Source organism: Emys orbicularis, chromosome 12, assembly GCF_028017835.1.
Source record: "Emys orbicularis isolate rEmyOrb1 chromosome 12, rEmyOrb1.hap1, whole genome shotgun sequence".
NCBI lineage: Eukaryota > Metazoa > Chordata > Testudines > Emydidae > Emys > Emys orbicularis.
This window is the reverse complement of record NC_088694.1, coordinates 33860348-33877727: the sequence shown is the minus strand read 5'-3', so window position 1 is coordinate 33877727 and position 17380 is coordinate 33860348. Positions and strand designations below refer to the sequence as shown.

The 17380-nt window shown below is 59.1% G+C and overlaps 1 protein-coding gene and 1 pseudogene across 1 annotated transcript; both read left to right on the top strand.

Annotated features, from left to right (window-relative positions):
• LOC135886709 (von Willebrand factor A domain-containing protein 5A-like) overlaps positions 1 to 17026 on the top strand; it is a 30372-nt pseudogene extending 13346 nt beyond the window's left edge.
• LOC135886860 (von Willebrand factor A domain-containing protein 5A-like) lies at positions 6902 to 11655 on the top strand. The gene is given in 8 exon segments (XM_065414651.1): positions 6902 to 6905; positions 7377 to 7549; positions 7697 to 7785; positions 7939 to 8083; positions 8640 to 8729; positions 9634 to 9747; positions 9943 to 10107; positions 11629 to 11655. Coding segments are annotated over 8 exon segments (807 nt in total).
• Positions 17027 to 17380: the final 354 nt, after the last annotated feature.

The window sequence follows — 17380 nt, the reverse complement described above, 5'->3', positions numbered from 1 at the left end:
ATGGATCACTTGATGATAACCTGTTCTGTTCATTCCCTCTGAAGCACGTGGCACTGGCCACTGTTGGCAGACAGGATACTGGGCTAGATGGACCTTTGGTCTGACCCAGTCTGGTCGTTCTTATGATTATGGATGGGTGTTGAAGGAGCTGAGGATGAGGTGTGTGGGGGGGCTCAGGGGACCAGAGCGGGGGGTTTCGGCTGAGCTGGGGGTGGGAGAGTGGGGTGCCTGGGAGCAGGTAGACACTGGGGTGCACTGCAGGTTTGGGAATATGGGGGAGAATGGGAAATGGAAGGGCAGGCGCTGGGGGGCTGGTAATTGGGGGCAGTGTGGAATCTAGGGGAAAGAGGTATGGGGGGAGGGATGGAGGTGGGGCTCTGGGGCAGCCGGGGGATACTGAGGGGATGCAGGTGGTGTGGGAGCTAAGGAGAGGATGATATGGGGGGAGGGACAGAGGGGTGGGGCTCTGGGGCAGTTGGGGGGCTGGGGGCAGTGGGGGATCGATGGGAAGGGCCGGAGGGGGAGGGACATGGGTGGGACTCTGGGGCAGGAGGGGGGGCCTGGGGGCTCTCACAGGCTCACAGGGCTCGACCCCATGCCCCTCCACCCCCCCATTTGGGGCTGGCCCCATCTCCCTGCAGGCTCCCTGATGGGTGACCCGGCTGTGATGGTGACCCTGCTGCCCAGCCTGCCCGAGGCTGTACCAGGCCAGAGCTCGGCCGGGGAGTTCATCTTCCTACTGGACCGCTCCGGCAGCATGGGGTGCCCCATGGACGGCCGAGACCGCTCCCCCCAGCGCATCGACAGCGCCAAGGTACGGCCAGGCGGGAGACCACACTAGATGGGTCTGTGGAGGGGAGCAGTTCAGGCTGGCTGGGCCTGGGGGGGCAGAGCTGAGTTGGGAAGCAGCCCAGGCTGGTTGGGCCCGTGGGGGTGACACCAGCTGTCTGTCCGTCCCCAGAAGACCCTGGTCCTGCTGTTGAAGAGTTTGCCCCTGGGCTGTTATTTCAACATCTACGGCTTTGGGTCTCGGTTCGAGTCCTTCTACCGGTGAGTCGGTGTGGGTGGGAGGGCGTGCTGCTGGCTGGGTTGGGGGCAGGGCTGGCTGAGGTCGGGGGCAGGGCTGGCAGGTGGTGGGGGTGGCTGGGGTCGGGGTGTCTGTGGGTTGGGGGCAGGGCTGGCTGGGGTCGGGATGTCCCTGGCTCCAGCTGTCCCGGCCCCTGACCCCTCGGCACCCCCCGCAGGCAGAGCGTGGGATACACCCAACAGACCATGGCCAAGTCCCTGCAGCGCGTCAGGCAGCTCCAGGCCGACCTGGGGGGCACCGAGATCTTGGCACCGCTACGATCCATTTACCGCAGCCCCTGCCGAGACGGGCACCCACGCCAGGTATCAGAGGCAGCTGCAGGGCATCCCCGGGGGCTCGGTGGGGGGGCTGGGGCTGGTGGGAGCTGATGGGGGTCGCTTGCCGAGGGGCTGGGGGGGTAGCTGATGGGGGCTTGGCGGGGGAGGCTCAGAGTAGGACTGGGGCCGACGGGGGGGCCAGTGCCCCTGGGGGTGGTAGCAGGCCATGGTAGGCAGGAACTGTGGGGGTACCTCTATATAGAGCTGGGGGGAAGCGCTGGCTGCTGAGCCCAGCTCTGGGGGTGCCCTGCAGCCGGGGGGCAGGTAGAGCATGTTGTGGGGGGCAGGAGGGAGCTCCCGGAAAGGTGCCCACAGCAGTCGGGCGGGTTAGTGTCTCCAGGGGCCAGGGAACAGGTGAGAGTCGGGGGTCACAGTTAGAGTAAGGGGTCGCTGTCTGTCAGCCCCCCAGGGGAGATGTCTGGGAAGGGAGGGAGGGGGGCTGGGGGGTTTTATGGGGCTGGGGGTCTCTGGGAGGGGGGTCAGTGGGGAAGATTCTCTGGGGGCTGCCCCCATTCCCAGGGGGAGGGGGTGTCTCCAGGGGGATTTGGGGTCCCCGGCTCTGACAGCATCTCTCCCCCGCCAGCTGTTCGTTTTCACGGACGGGGAGGTGGGGAACACCCAGGACGTCATCGCTGAGGTGCAGCGTCACCGGGGGGCCCAAAGGTAACAGGGGAACCTGCCCCCCAGCATCCCTCCCACCCTGCCCCCCAGCCCTGCCTCCCAGTGACTTCCCACCCTGCCACCTACCGCCCCCCCAACCCTGCTATCACGTGTACCGGCCCGAGCGCGCGGCGGCCCTGTAGGAGGTCTGTGATATGAATATCGGCGAATTGCCCCACTGTGCTAATCAATAGTAACCTGTCACACAGCGTCATGCCTGTCCCCCAGCCCTGCCGGCCTGGGGACCGTCTGCCCCACAGCACCCCTCAACCCTGCCCCCAGCCCTACCGCCTGGGAACCCTCTGCCCCACAGCACCCCTCAACCCTGCCACCAGCCCTGCTGGCCTGGAGACCCCCCAGCAACCCCAAACACTGTCCTCCCAGCCCTGCTGGCATGAGCACCTTCAGCAACCCCAAACTCTCTCCCCCCAGCCTGGGGACCCCCAGCACCTCCCATCCCTGCCTCCCATTATCTCCCCAAAGTTGATCCTGCCCTGCCCACCTGGAGACCCCCCCAGCAACCCCAAACTCTCTTCCTCCAGCCCTCCCAGCATGGAGAACCTCTGCCCCTATCATCTCCCACCAGCCCTGCCAACAGAGAGACCCCAACCCCAGCATCTACCCATCCCTTCACCTCACCCTTCCCCCCAGCCCTACTGGCCCTTCTCCAACTGCCCCCCAGCACTGAATGCCCCCCCCCCCATCTCTGCCCCTCCCACTCCTGTCTCTGAACCGCCCCCCCCCCCCGGACTCTGCCCCCCCTGCAGGTGCTTCTCCTTCGGCATCGGGGAAGGGGCCTCCACGGCTCTGGTCAAAGGCATCGCCCGGGCAGCAGGGGGCAGCGCTGAGTTCATCACAGGCCAGGACCGCATGCAGCCCAAGGTGAGAACCCAGGAGTCCGGGCTCCCCCTCCTGCCCTAACCCTGCAGACACCCACTCCCGTCCCAGAGCTGGGAGAGAACCCAGGAGTCCTGGCTCCAAGCCCCCCACCAGTCCCCACCCCCACCCCCAGGCTGGGGATAGGACCCTGGTGTCCTGGACCCATCCTGGGTTTGTCGGTCCCTCCCCCAGGCGCTGCAGTCTCTGAAGCGGGCCCTGCAGCCAGCCGTAACTGGGATCTCGCTGAGCTGGGATCTGCCACCCGGGATGGAGGCGGCGCTGCTGGGCCGGGGCCCTGAGGTGATCTTCCCTGGGCAGCGGTGCCTCATCTACGCCCAGCTCCGCGGGCAGCCCCAGGTGAGAGAGCAAGGCCCCCCTCCCTCCCCCAGGACGCCCCCAGGGCTCGGGATCAGTGACTGCGCCAGGAACCCCCCACCCCTTCCTGGGCGATAACTCTGAAAGAAGCAATGAGAGGCAAAAAGGCATCCTTTAAAAAGTGGAAGTTAAATCCTAGTGAGGAAAATAGAAAGAAGCATAAACTCTGGCCAGTGAAATGTAAAAATATAATTAGGAAGGCCAAAAAAGAATGTGAAGAACAGTTAGCCAAAGATTCAAAAAGTAACAGCAAAAATGTTTTTAAGTTCATCAGAAGCAGGAAGCCTGTTAAACAACCAGTGGGGCCACTGGACGATCGAGATGCTAAAGGAGCACTCAAGGAGGATAAGGGCATTGTAGAGAAACTAAATGAATTTGCATTGGTCTTCACAGCGGAGGATGTGAGGGAGATTCCCAAACCTGAGTCATTCTTATTAGGTGACTGATCTGAGGAACTGTCCCAGATTGAGGTGTCATTAGAGGAGTTTTGGAACAAATTGATAAACTAAACATGACGAGAATAGCTAATGTGACACCAGTTTTTAAAAGTGTCTCCAGAGGTGATAAACTAAACAGTAATGAGTCACCAGGACCAGATGGGATTCACCCAAGAGTTCTGAAGGAACTCGAATGTGAAATTGCAGAACTACTAACTGTGGTCTGTAATCTGTCATTTAAATCAGTTTCTGTATCAAATGACTGGAGAATAGCTAATGTGACACCAATTTTTAAAAAGGGCTCCAAAGGTGAGCCCGGCAATTACAGGCCGGTAAGCCTGACTTCAGTACCAGGCAAACGGGTTGAAACGATAGTAAAGAACAGAATTGTCAGACACATAGATGAACATGATTTGTTGGGGAAGAGTCAACATGGTTTTGAGGGGGTCAACAAGCATGTGGACAAGGGTGATCCAGTGCATATAGTGTACTTGGCCTTTCACAAAGCCTTTGACAAGGTCCCTCACCAAAGGCTGTTAAGCAAAGTAAACTGTCATGAGATGAGAGGGAAGGTCCTCACATGGATTGGTAGCTGGTTAAAAGATAGGAAACAAAGGGTAGGAATAAATGGAGAGGGGTAAATAGTGGTGTCCCCCAGGAGTCTGTGCTAGGACCAGGGCTGTTCAACATGTTCATAAATGGTCTGGAAAAAGGGGTAAACAGTGAGGTGACAAAATTTGCAGGAGATACAAAACTACTCAAGATAGCTAAGCCCAAAGCAGACTGAAGAGCTACAAAGGGACCTCACAAAACTGAGTGACTGGGCAACAAAGTGGCAGATGAAATTCAATGTTGATAAGTGCATAGTGATGCACACTGGTAAACGTAATCCCAACTATACGTATAAAATGACAAGGTCTAAATTAGTTGTTACCACTCAAGAAAGAGATCTTGGAGTCATTGTGGATAGTTCTCTGAAAACATGACTCCTGCAGCATTCTGCACCAAAACATTACAAATTCCACGCACAGTGTTTTAAATTTCTGCAAATGTTATTTGTCAGATCAATGTGGCGGCTCCAGCATAGCATTGGGGAGCACGGGCCACTGGCTGCACAGAGGTGGGAGATCACTGTGCACCTCCCCCCAGGACACAGACTCAGCGGTGAGGCTGCACCCAACCCTGACTCAGCGCAAGGACTGGGCCTGCCCCAGAAACACCCCAGGGTCCTGCCCCTCCGTGCCAGGTGCACCAGGGGTGGGGCGGGCAGGCTCAGGAAGGCAGGATCCAAGTGTGGAGGGGCTTAGTGTGGGGGGATGCAGGTGTGGGTTGAGAGGGTTCTGTGTGGGGCAGTCTGGGTGCGGGTGGCTCAGTGGGGGATCTGCAGGCGGGCGGGGGTCGATGCACGGGAGCTTGTTGGGAGGTTCTGGGTGCAAAGGTAATAGGACTCTGCAGGGGATTAGGGTGAATGTGGTTGGGGCTCAGCAGGGTGGGCTCTGGGGTGGGGATCTAGGTGCAGCTGGTTGGGGCTCAGTGGGGTTGGGATCCGAGTGCAGGTGGCTCGTTGGGGTAGCCCAGGTGCAGCGGGAGTGGGGCTCATCAGGGTAGGTTCTGAGTGCGGGGGGGTGAGGCTCTGCAGGAGGGTCTGGGTATGAGGGTGTCTGGATGCACATGGGTTGGACGGATGGGGGAGCAGCTCCCGTACAGGGATCCCTCCCCCTTCTGCTGAGGAATGATGGGTGCAGGAAGGGGGGGGGAGTTTGCAGAGCTTCCTGCAGCTGGGGGAGAAATCTGGGGGTGGGTCTGACCCGGCCCCAATTGCTCTGCCGGGGAAGAGGAAGTCCCGTCCTCCCCAGCTCAGCTGGGACTAGCAGCTGAGCCCAGCACAGGGTAGGAGCCACTAGCTGGGTCTTTCCCAGTCCCGCCCCCTGCCCCACAGTGATTTACCTCTCCACTAGCTGCCCTGGGCACCTGAAACATACGGCTGGGGAGGGTCACATGACCGCTCTTCTGGCTTCCCTTTGCTTCCCTGTCAGAAAGTCATTTTTTGCAGGGAAGCAAAGAAATCGGCACTGGACATAAATTCTGTGCATGTGCAGTGGTGCCAAATCCCCCCAGGAGAAAAACATCCACTCAATGTGCAGCGGCAATCCAAAAAGCAAACCGAATATTAGGAATCATTAGGAAAGGGATAGATAATAAGACAGGAAATATTGTATTGCCTTTAGATCAGCAGTTCTCAAACTTTAGCAACCTGAGGTCCCCCATTTTGATTTAAATTTTTTTGGGACCCCCTGCCCCTTCCTGGCGAGGACAGTGAATGGAGCCTCACTGGCTGCCCAGGCACCTAGGGCCACAGGGAGCTGGCAGCCGCTTCCGGGTGGAGGAGTTGAGCGAGGGGGAAGAGTTGGTCAGCGGGACCCACGGACACCATGGAGTTCCCTCACAGACCCCCAGGGGTCCGCGGACCCCAGTTTGAGAAACGCTGCTCTAGATGAATCCATGGTATGCCCTCATATTGAATACTGTGTGTGGATGTGGTCGTCCCATCTCCAAAAAGCTATATTGGAATTGGAAAAGGTTCAGAAAAGGGCGACAAAAATGATTAGGGGTATGGAACGGCTTCCATGTGAGCAGAGATTAATAAGACTGGGACATTTCAGCTTGGAAAAGAGACGACTAAGGGAGGATATGATTGAGGTCTATAAAATCATGACTGGTGTGGAGAAAGTAAATAAGGAAGTGTTACTTACTCATAACACAAGAACCAGAGGTCACCAAATGAAACTAATAGGCAGCGGATTGAAAACAAACACAAGGAAGTATTTCTTCACACAATGCACAGTCAACCTGTGGAACTCCTTGCCAGAGGATGTTGAGAAGGCCAAGACTGTAACGGGTCAAAAAAGAGCTAGACAAGTTCATGAATGATAGGTCCATCAACAGCTATTAGCCAGGATGGGGAGGGATGGTGTCTGTAGCCTCTGTTTGCCAGAAGCTGGGAATGGGCAACGGGATGGATCACTTTTGCTGATAACCTGTTCTGTTCATTCCCTCTGAAGCACGTGGCATTGGCCACTGTTGACAGACAGGATACTGGGCTAGATGGACCTTTGGTCTGACCCAGTCTGGTTGTTCTTATGATTATGGGTGGGTGTGGAAGGAGCTGGGGATGAGTGTGTGGGGGCTGCGGGGGGTTTCAGCGGAGCTGGGGGTGGGAGGGTGGGGTGCCTGGGAGCAGGTAGACACTGGGGTGCACTGCAGGTTTGGAAATACTGGGGAGAATGGGAAATGGAAGGGCAGGCGCTGGGGAGCTGGTAATTGGGGGCAGTGTGGAATCTAGGGGAAAGGTGGGGAGGAGGGGGGGCTCTGGGGCAGTCGGAGGATACTGAGGGGATGTGGGTGGTGGGGGATCTAGGGAGAGGGTGATATGGGGGGAGGGACATAGGGGTGGTGCTCTAGGGCAGTTGGGGGGCTGGGAGGGATCTATGGGGAGGGCAGGAGGGGGGAGGGACATGGGTGGGACTCTGGGGCAGGAGGGGGGGCCTGGGGGCTCTCGCAGGCTCACAGGGCTCAACCCCATGCCCCCCCCCATTTGGGGCTGGACCCATCTCCCTGCAGGCTCCCTGATGGGCAACCCGGCCGTGATGGTGACCCTGCTGCCCAGCCTGCCCGAGGCTGTACCAGGCCAGAGCTCGGCAGGGGAGTTCATCTTCCTGCTGGACCGCTCCGGCAGCGTGGGGTGCCCCATGGTCGGCCGAGACCGCTCCCGCCAGCGCATCGACAGCGCCAAGGTATGGCCGGGCGGGAAGCTACACTACATGGGCCTCTGGAGGGGAGCAGTTCAGGCTGGCTGGGCCTGGCGGGGCAGAGCCGAGTGGGGGAGCAGCCCAGGCTGGTTGGGCCCGTGGGGTTGACTGCATCTGTCTGTCCGTCCCCAGGAGACCCTGGTCCTGCTGTTGAAGAGTTTGCCCCTGGGCTGTTATTTCAACATCTACGGCTTTGGGTCTCGGTTCGAGTCCTTCTACCCGTGAGTCCGGAGGCGGAGGGGAAGGGGGGCGTGTTGCTGGCTGGGTTAGGGAGCAGGGTCGGGGTGTCTGTGGGTTGGGGGCAGGGCTGGCTGGGGTCGGGGTGTCCCTGGCTCCAGCTGTCCCGGCCCCTGACCCCTCGGCGCCCCCCGCAGGCAGAGCGTGGGATACACCCAACAGACCATGGCCGAGTCCCTGCAGCGTGTCCAGCAGCTCCAGGCTGACCTGGGGGGCACCGAGATCTTGGCGCCGCTACGAGCCATTTACAGCAGCCCCTGCCGAGACGGGCACCCACGCCAGGTATCAGAGGCAGCTGCAGGGCGTCCCGGGGGCTCGGTGGGGGGCTGTGGGGAGCTGATGGGGGTCGCTTGTAGAGGGGCTGGGGGGGTAGCTGATGGGGACTTGAGGGGGGGATGCTCAGAGTAGGACTGGGGCTACCCTGGTGGTGTTAGCAGGCCATGGTAGACAGGAGCTTGGGGGGTACCTCTATAAAGAGCTGGGGGGCAGCACTGGCTGCTGAGCCCAGCTCTGGGGGTGCCCTGCAGCCGGGGGGCAGGGAGGGCACATGGTGGGGGGCAGGAGGGAGCTCCCGGAAAGGTGCCCACAGTAGTCGGGCGGGTTAGTGTCTCCAGGGGCCAGGGAAGAGGTGACAGTTGGGGTCACAGTTAGAATCAGGGGTCCCTGTCTCTCAGCCCCCCCGGGGAGGCCTCTGGGAGGGAGGGAGGAGTGCCGGGGCGGTCTCATGGGGCTGGGGGACAGTGGGGCAGGCTCTGGGGGCTGCCCCCATTCCCAGGGGGAGGGGGTGTCTGTGGGGGGATTTGGGGTCCCCGGCTCTGACAGCGTCTCTCCCCTCCAGCTGTTTGTGTTCACGGACGGGGAGGTGGGGAACACCCAGGACGTCATCGCTGAGGTGCAGCGTCACCGGGGGGCCCACAGGTAACAGGGTGCCTGCCCCCCCAGCATCCCTCCCACCCTGCCCCCCAGCGACTCCCCACCCTGTCACCTACCGCCCCCCCCCCAACCTTACTTGCTGTCACGTGTACCAGTCTGAGCGCGCAGCGGTCCTGCAGTGGGTCTGTGATATGCTCACTGGCGAATTGCCCCACTGTGCTAATCAATAGGAACCTGTCACATAACGTCATGCCTGTCCCCCAGCCCTGCCGCCTGGGGACCGTCTGCCCCACAGCACCCCTCAACCCTGCCCCCAGCCCTACCGCCTGGGGACCGTCTGCCCCACAGCACCCCTCGACCCTGCCCCCAGCCCTGCCAGCCTGGGGACCCTCTGCCCCACAGCACCCTTCGACCCTGCCCCCAGCCCTGCCAGCCTGGGGACTGTCTGCCCCACAGCACCCCTCAACCCTACCCCCAGCCCTGCCGACCTGGGGACTGTCTGCCCCACAGCACCCCTCAACCCTGCCCCCTAGCCCTGCCGGCCTGGAGACCCCCCAGCAACCCCAAACACTGTCCTCCCAGCCCTGCTGGCATGGGCACCTTCAGCAACCCCCAAACTCTCTCCCCCCAGCCTGGGGACCCCCAGCACCTCCCATCCCTGCCTCCCATTATCTCCCCAAAGCTGACCCTGCCCTGCCCACCTGGAGACCCCCCTGGCAACCCCAAACTATCTCCCTCCAGCCCTGCCAGCATGGAGAACCTCTGCCCCTATCATCTCCCCCCAGCCCTCCCAACAGAGAGACCCCAACCCCAGCATCTGCCCATCCCTTCACCTCACCCTGCCCCCCAGCCCTACTGGCCCCTCGCCAACTGCCCCCCAGCACTGAATTGACCACCCAGCTCTTCCCCTCCCACTCCTGTCTCTGACCCCCCACCCCGGACTCTGCCCCCCCTGCAAGTGCTTCTCCTTCGGCATCGGGGAAGGGGCCTCCATGGCTCTGGTCAAAGGCATCGCCCGGGCAGCAGGGGGCAGCGCCGAGTTCATAACAAGCCAGGACCGAATGCAGCCCAAGGTGAGAACCCAGGAGTCCAGGCTCCCCGCTCCCCCTCCTGCCCTAACCCTGCAGACACCCACTCCCGTCCCAGAGCTGGAAGAGAACCCAGGAGTCCTGGCTCCAAGCCCCCCACCAGTTCCACACCCACCCCCAGGCCGGGAATAGGACCCTGGTGTCCTGGCCCCACCCTGTGTGTGCTGGTCTCTCCCCCAGGCACTGCAGTCTCTGAAGCGGGCCCTGCAGCCGGCCGTGACTGGGATCTCGCTGCGCTGGGATCTGCCACCCGGGATGGAGGCGGCGCTGCTGGGCCGGGGCCCTGAGGTGATCTTCCCTGGGCAGCGGTGCCTCATCTACGCCCAGCTCCGCGGGCAGCCCCAGGTGAGAGAGCAACCCCCACCCCCGGACACCCCCAGGGCTCGGGGTCAGTGACTGAGCCGGGAACCTCCCACCCTCTCCTGGGTGCTAACTCTGAAAGAAGCAGTGAGAGGCAAAAAGGCATCCTTTTAAAAGTGGAAGTTAAATCCTAGTGAGGAAAATAGAAAGACGCATAAACTCTGGCAAGTGAAATGTAAAAATATAATTAGGAAGGCCAAAAAAGAATTTGAAGAACAGCTAGCCAAAGACTCAAAAAGTAACAGCAAAAATGGTTTTGAGTGTATTAGAAGCAGGAAGCCTGTTAAACAACCAGTGGGACAATCGAGATGCTAAAGGAGCACTCAAGGACGATAAGGCCATTGCAGAGAAACTAAATGAATTCTCTGCATCGGTCTTCACAGCTGAGGATGTGAGGGAGATTCCCAAACCTGAGCCATTCTTTTTAGATGACAAATCTGAGGAACTGTCCCAGATTGAGGTGTCATTAGAGGAGGTTTTGGAACAAATTGATAAACTAAACATGACTGGAGAATAGCTAATGTGACACCAGTTTTTAAAAATGGCTCCAGAGGTGATCCCGGCAGTTACAGGCCAATAAGCCTGATTTCAGTACCGGGCAAACTGCTTGAAATTATGGTAAAAAACAGAATTGTCAGGTGCATAGATGAACAGAATTTGCTGGGCAAGAGTCAACATGGTGTTTGTAAAGGGAAATCATGCCTCACCAATCTACTCGAATTCTTTGAGGGGGTCAACAAGCATGCGGACAAGGGGGATCCAGTGGCTATAGTGTACTTGGACTTTCAGAAAACCTTTGACAAGATCCCTCACCAAAGGCTCTTAAGCAAAGTAAGCTGACAGGGATAAGAGGGAAGGTTCTCTCATGGATCAGTAACTTGTTAAAAGGTAGGAAATAAAGGGTAGGAATAAATGGTGAGTTTTCGGAATGGAGAGAGGTAAATAGTGGTGTCCCCCCAGGGGGTCTGTATTGGGACCAGGGCTGTTCAACATATTCATAACTGATCTGGAAAAAGGGGTAAACAGTGAGGTGGCAAAATTTGCAGATGATACAAAACGGCTCAAGATAGTTCAGTCCCAGGCAGACTGCGAAGAGCTTCGAAAGGATCTCACAACATAGGCGGGGAGTTATATGGGCCTGTGGTGCCCGTGCTCCACCAATATTCAGGAACGTGGGCCCAGCTCCACCAATGTTTGGGCTTATATTTAATCAGAACCGTCCCGTCCATAGGGGGGGACACGGGGTCCAGGGCAGCCTGGGCGGGTAGCAGGGGGCCTGGCACCGGCAGCAGCGGGGGGTCTGGCGCCAGCAGCAGCAAATGACCCAGCTCCAACCTGCCTGCTCTGCCCACCCCCACTCCACCACTTTCCCCAAGCCCGCACCCTGCCTCTTTCCGGCTTCCTCCCCCGAGCGACACTGGGAGCTGGTGGAGCAGAGCACAGCGGGGCGGGCTGGGGCTGGGTCGCTTACAGCTATCGGCGCCAGGCCCCCTGCTAATCCCCCAGGCCGCCCTGGACCCTGCATCCCCCTGAAGCGCGGGGCCTGGGGCAGTTGCCCTGGTCCGTCCTATGGACTGGATGGCTCTGCTTGGACCCGTTCTGGGCACCACCAAAAATTATACAAGCCTGGGTGACTGGGCAAAAAAATGGCAGATGAAATTCAATGTTGATAAATGCAAAGTAATGCACATTGGCAAACATAATCCCAACTGTACATACAAAATGATGGGGTCTAAATTAGCTTTAACCACTCAAGAAAGAGACCTTGGAGTCATCGTGGATAGTTCTCTGAAAACATTCACTCAATGTGCAGCGACAGTCAAAAAAGCAGACAGAATGTTGGGAATTATTAAGAAAGGGATAGATAATAAGACAGAAAATGTCACATTGCCTCTATATAAATCCATGGTACACCCACATCTTGAATACTTCGTGCAGAGCTAGTCGCCCCAACTCAAAACAGTTATATTGGAATTGGAGAAGTTTCAGAAAAGGGCAACAAAAATTATGAGGGGTTTGGAACGGCTGCCCTATGGGGAGAGATTAAGAAGACTGGGACTTTTCAGCTTGGAAGAGAAACGGCTAAGGGGGGATATGATAGAGTTCTATAAAATCATGACTAGTGCGGAGAAAGTAAATAAGGAAGTGTTATTTACTCCTTCTCAAAACACATGAACTAGGGGTCACCAAATGAAATTAATAGGCAGCAGGTTTAAACTGTTGGAAGGCAGGATACTGAGCTAGGTGGACCTTTGGTCTGACCCCATATGGCCCCTCTTATGTTCTTAATGATGGCCATTGGGCTGGGGGTCTCTGTGCTACTCCAGCCCCATCGATCTCAGTGGGAATTGTTAACTCTGATCCCTAATGATGATCATTGGGCTGCAGGTCTCTTTGCTACCCCAACCTCATTGATCTCAGTGGGGATTGTTGACTCTGAGCCCTAATGATGGCCATTTTGCTGGGGGTCTCTGTGGCACCCCAGCCCCATTGATTTCAGTGAGGAATGTTAACTCTGACCCCTAATGATGGCAGTTGGGCTGGGAGGGTCTCTGCACTAACCTGGCTGCATTGATCTCAGGGCAGGTCTACGCTATAAATTTACATCAGCGCAACTGCACCACTGTAGCACGTCTGGTGAAGACGCTCTAAGCTAAAGGGAGAAGTTCTCCTGCCGGCACAGCCCTGTCTAAGGGGCTACGGTCTGTGTAACTACGTTGCTCAGGGAGCTGGAGCTCAGGGGTGTGGATTTTTCATACCTCTGAGCGACATAGTTATACTGCAGCATGTAGTGTAGACGAGACCTCTGTGGGGATCAGTAACTCTGTCCCCTACCTGTGACCACTGGGCTGGAGGTCTCTGTGCTACCCCAGCCCCATGGATCTCAAAGGGGGTCGTTATCTCCTGACCCTACTGATGGCCATTGCGCTGACTAGGCAACCCCCAACTGCTGTGAATTGCGCGTATTTACCCCCTTTGTTCTGTAACCTGGGTCTGGGGGGTCCCTGGGCATTTTCTCCCCCCTTGTACTCCACCTCTGACCCCCTTCCTTGCCCACAGCCCCCAGACACTGCCGTGTGGGGTGTCACCCTGCAGTACTGCATCCAGGACCAGACCTACAAGGAGACCCTGCAGTTCCCCCTGCAGCCACAGGATGGAGACAGGTGACAGCAATGCTCCCCTGGTCCCCATCCTCCCCACGCCGCTGGGTCCTGCCCCCACATCCCCACCCCCAACAGAATAGAGATGGGAGGGGACCAGCCCCAGGTCACAGAAGGAAGCAGGAGTCCTGGCTCCCAGCCTCCCTGCTGTGACCACTAGACCCCACTCCCCTCCTATAGCCAGAGATAGAACCCAGGAGTCCTGGCTTCCCCCCCCCCCCCCCAATACACTATCCCACTAGCCACTACTACCCTCCCCACAGTGGCTGGAACCCAGGCATCTGGGACTCACCCCGTGACTCTCTGTCCCTGGCACAGGCTGCCTGTTCACCGGCTGGCAGCCAAGTCGCTGCTGCTGGAGCTGGAGGGGGCCATGGACACTGGGTCGGAGGGGGACCGGCGCCGAGCGCTGGAGACCAGCCTGAGCTCGGGGGTCATCTGCTCCCTCACGGCCTACGTGGGGGTGGACACAGAGCGGGGGCAGCCAGTGCAGGGGCCGCTGGTGAGACCGGACATCCTGCTGAGAGGTAACCCCGGAGGGGTCAGGGATCCCGGCACTGGGGGGGGATCAGCATGGGAGGGGCTCAGGTGGGAGGGGGACCCAACCTGGCACTGTGGGGGGAACCTGGCACCGGGGCGAGGGAAGGGGGAGGGAATTATGGGAAGGATCCCAGAACAGGGGGATCCCAGTGTGAGAGGAGGGACCCAGAAGCATTGGAGTGGGGGCATCATGGTTATGGGCTAACGTCCCTTTGCTCTTCTCCCTGCCCCAGCTCCCGTGGGGCTGAGCTGCCCCCTCCTGACTCTGAGGGAGCTGGGGGGAGAGGAGGATGGGGCTGGGTGTCGGGGGTAGCCAGCTGGGGGGCTGGGTGTTGGCTCTGGGTGCCGTGGGGGGGGGATTTCCCTTCCCTCTCTTAGCTTGTCTCTGTCCGCGTGTCTGCCTGTCCCTCTCTGTCCGTCCGTCTACCCCCCAGGCTTCGGAGCCACACCACGCATGGCCATGTGCTATTCCGCCTCTATGCCCATGGACAATTTCGTAAAGCCCTCCTCCAGTGGCTTCACCATGGACTGCGACTCTGACGACAGCTCGGATGTGCCAGGTGAGAACCGCCACCCCCACCCCTCCCCCACTGGGGCACTCACCCCCAGAGCTCCCCATGGCCAATACCGGCTATCTCCTCCCCCGGCACCGCTCCTCCTGGCTCCCTCGCCATCCCAAAGCTCAGCCGGGGGAGCCCCCGAGGCGAAGTCCTGCAGACACGGCGCCCTGCCGGAGACCGTGCCCTAGAAAGGTGAGGGGGGCAGGGGCTGGCAGTCAGGACTCGGGGCGGGCGGCAAACACCAGGATGACGCTTCATCGGGTCAGAGACAGACGTGCCCTGACGGTCCCGGAGCTGGGCAAGTGTTTAACAGCTACATAGAAAGTGAAGGAACTTTCTGGGCAAAACACTGGTGTGACACTGGGGGAGGGGCAATCCGCAGCTGGGTTTTTTAAGTGTCGGGACGCAAATGATCTTGCAACAAAATGAAAAAAATAAGGATACTCCCAGGCGATAAACTTTGTGAAGCTGGAGTTTGGAGGGTGAGTTTGTATCAATGAGCTAAGTGTGGGGACGGCCCAACTGGGCAGCAGAGGGGGTAATCAGTCGCTTTTTAGTAACAGAAATGTCCCTGAGCAGTTTTCTCTGAAATAGACGCAGCTAAATTCCCAGACAAAAATACCTTGTGAAGCTGGGCCAAAGCTTAGATGTTTGTACAGGTGAGTTCAGGGGCACAGATCGTGGTTGGCACGGTCTGGTTTCTAAACAAAGAAGCCCACGAAAGGCAGAATTTTTAAAGTTAAGGCTAATCTTAAAACCTGAATTTCAAGAGTCTGCTGTAGCCCAGCTAACCTTAACTCTGCCTCATAACCCTGGCCCAGGCATGGCTATAATATCATATAGACTGTGTAACATCCCGTCTCCCCTATGCCTTTAGACGCTTCTGTGTCTCCCCGGACGTAGGTCTGTATCACAGGTTGTAGTACAGGATGGTCCCGGGGTCAGATTGTGTTTGAGAAACACCCTGGGGTTGTGAGATTAATGACTGGGGCTGAGACATTCATGGGGCCCAAGGGACTTTGGTTCCCAACTCCAACTGCAAATTACTTGTCATCCCATGGGTGCAGGAAGGGGCAGAATTAAGGGTGCCCACGGAGAGGTTAAGGGTGCAGAGGAGCAGATAAAGGATGCCCATGGAGGGGCAGAGTTAAGGATGCACGAAGGGTCACAGTTAAGGTTGTTGCTGTTCTGTACCTATAACCCTGTGCAAGAGCCATCTCCCCACGTCTCTCCCTAGAGCGGGCACCGGAGGAGTCTCCCCTGCTGAGGCTGGTGTCTTTGCAGAATGCTGACGGCTCGTGGGACCTGGACCCCCTGCTGGCCGCTGCGCTGGGGGTGAGCGAGACCGACGCCAGGGGGAGGATGCCCAGTAAGGTGAGTGCAGGGGACGGAGGAGAGGGGAGAGATGGGGGGTGGGGGGGAAGGTGCCATGAGTTGGGCCTGTTCTCTGCTACTAGATGAGACTGGGCATGACCCAGTCTGAAGGGTCGAGGTCTGAGAGCAACTGGATCAAATGACTCCTAAATCTGGAGCCCAGTGGGGGAGACGGGCCCACAGCGGGGAGCTAGGAACCCCCTTGAAGGGGATCGGAGCATTGGATCTAGGGGGCCCAGGGCTGGGGGGGGACATGGGGAGGCCCAGGCTGGGTCCTCTCTGAGGCTGTCTCCCTACCCCCGGGCATTCCACCGGGCATCTGGGTAGGGGGTCCACAATGCTAGAGTTGGGGGGCTGGGAACCCTCTGAGTCTGGGGAAGGGGTGGGAGCGCTGAATTGGGGGGTCCCCAGAGCAGGGGAATGGGGGTAGCATTGGGGGGGCAGAAGGGTCCCTAGGGCAGGGGGATGCGGGCAATGCTGGGAGGGGTGCCGGAGGGCCCCAGGGGGATGGGGGCAGCTCTCGGGAGGACAGGGGCTGGGCGCTATCTCAGGCTGTCTCTCTCTTCCCCGCACAGGACGTGGCCCCTGGCGTCTGGGCCACAGTGCTGGCCGTGGTCTGGCTGCACGGCCGGGCCGCGGGGCAGCGTGACGAGTGGGAGCTGCTGGAGGCCAAGGCTGTGGGCTGGGTATGGGGCCAAGCAGGTGAGAGGGGAGTGGGGGGTTGGGGACAGGGCCCAGGTCCTTGACCATAAAACCCCTGCCCCATAGCTCAGGCCCTTCCCCCCTCCCCCGAGATCCCACAAACCCACAGTACCAACCCTACCCCATAGGAACCCACAGTCCAGCCAACCACAGCCCTGAGATCCTGCGCCCCATGGGTCCCAGGGCCCCCTGCCCCCCGGCTTCCTAACAGCCTCTGGCGCCCCAGCCAGATCCCCAGAGGTCTCCAGTCCCAGGACAGACAGGCTCCGAGCCCCCTGCTCCCCAACGTCAGTCCCCTGGGCTGTGAGCTCTCTGCCCTTTGTCCCCCAGTCCCTTGGCTGGTGTCTTCTTCCACCTCCCTCCCACCCCCCAGTTCCCCAGACTGATGTCTCCCCTGACCCTCTTCTCGGTGCAGGGCCCCGGCTGAGCGAATGCCTGGAAGCCGCCAACACCCTGCTGGGCTGCAGCGTTGGCCCTGCTGTCTTCAAGCTCTGAACCCCCCCGGATCCCTGTACCCCCCCCCCTCGCAAGCTACCCTGGGCCTCCAACCCAGCTGAGGCCCCCTGATACCCATACCTCCCCCCCCAAGCTATCCTGGGCTTCCAGCCCCGGAGCCCCCCCACAGGGATCCTAAATTAAGAGCAGCCAATTGGTTTGCATAAGTTTAACGAAAACAGTTTAAATTGACTAATTTACAGCGGAGGAAGGTCGTTGTGCAGACAGGCCCTTGGTGCTGCGGGCGGAGACTGTCTCTGCCAGCCCCTCGCTGGAATAAAGCAGTTCCCCGGGTTTGTCGGCCTGGCTTTGGCTGGGGTCCCGGGGCACTGCGCTCCCCACAACTGCCCAGGGCACTGGGTTCCCAGCAGGGTCAGGGACCGCCTGCCCTGAGCGGGTGGATTAGCGCTCCCAGCTCCGGCTTTC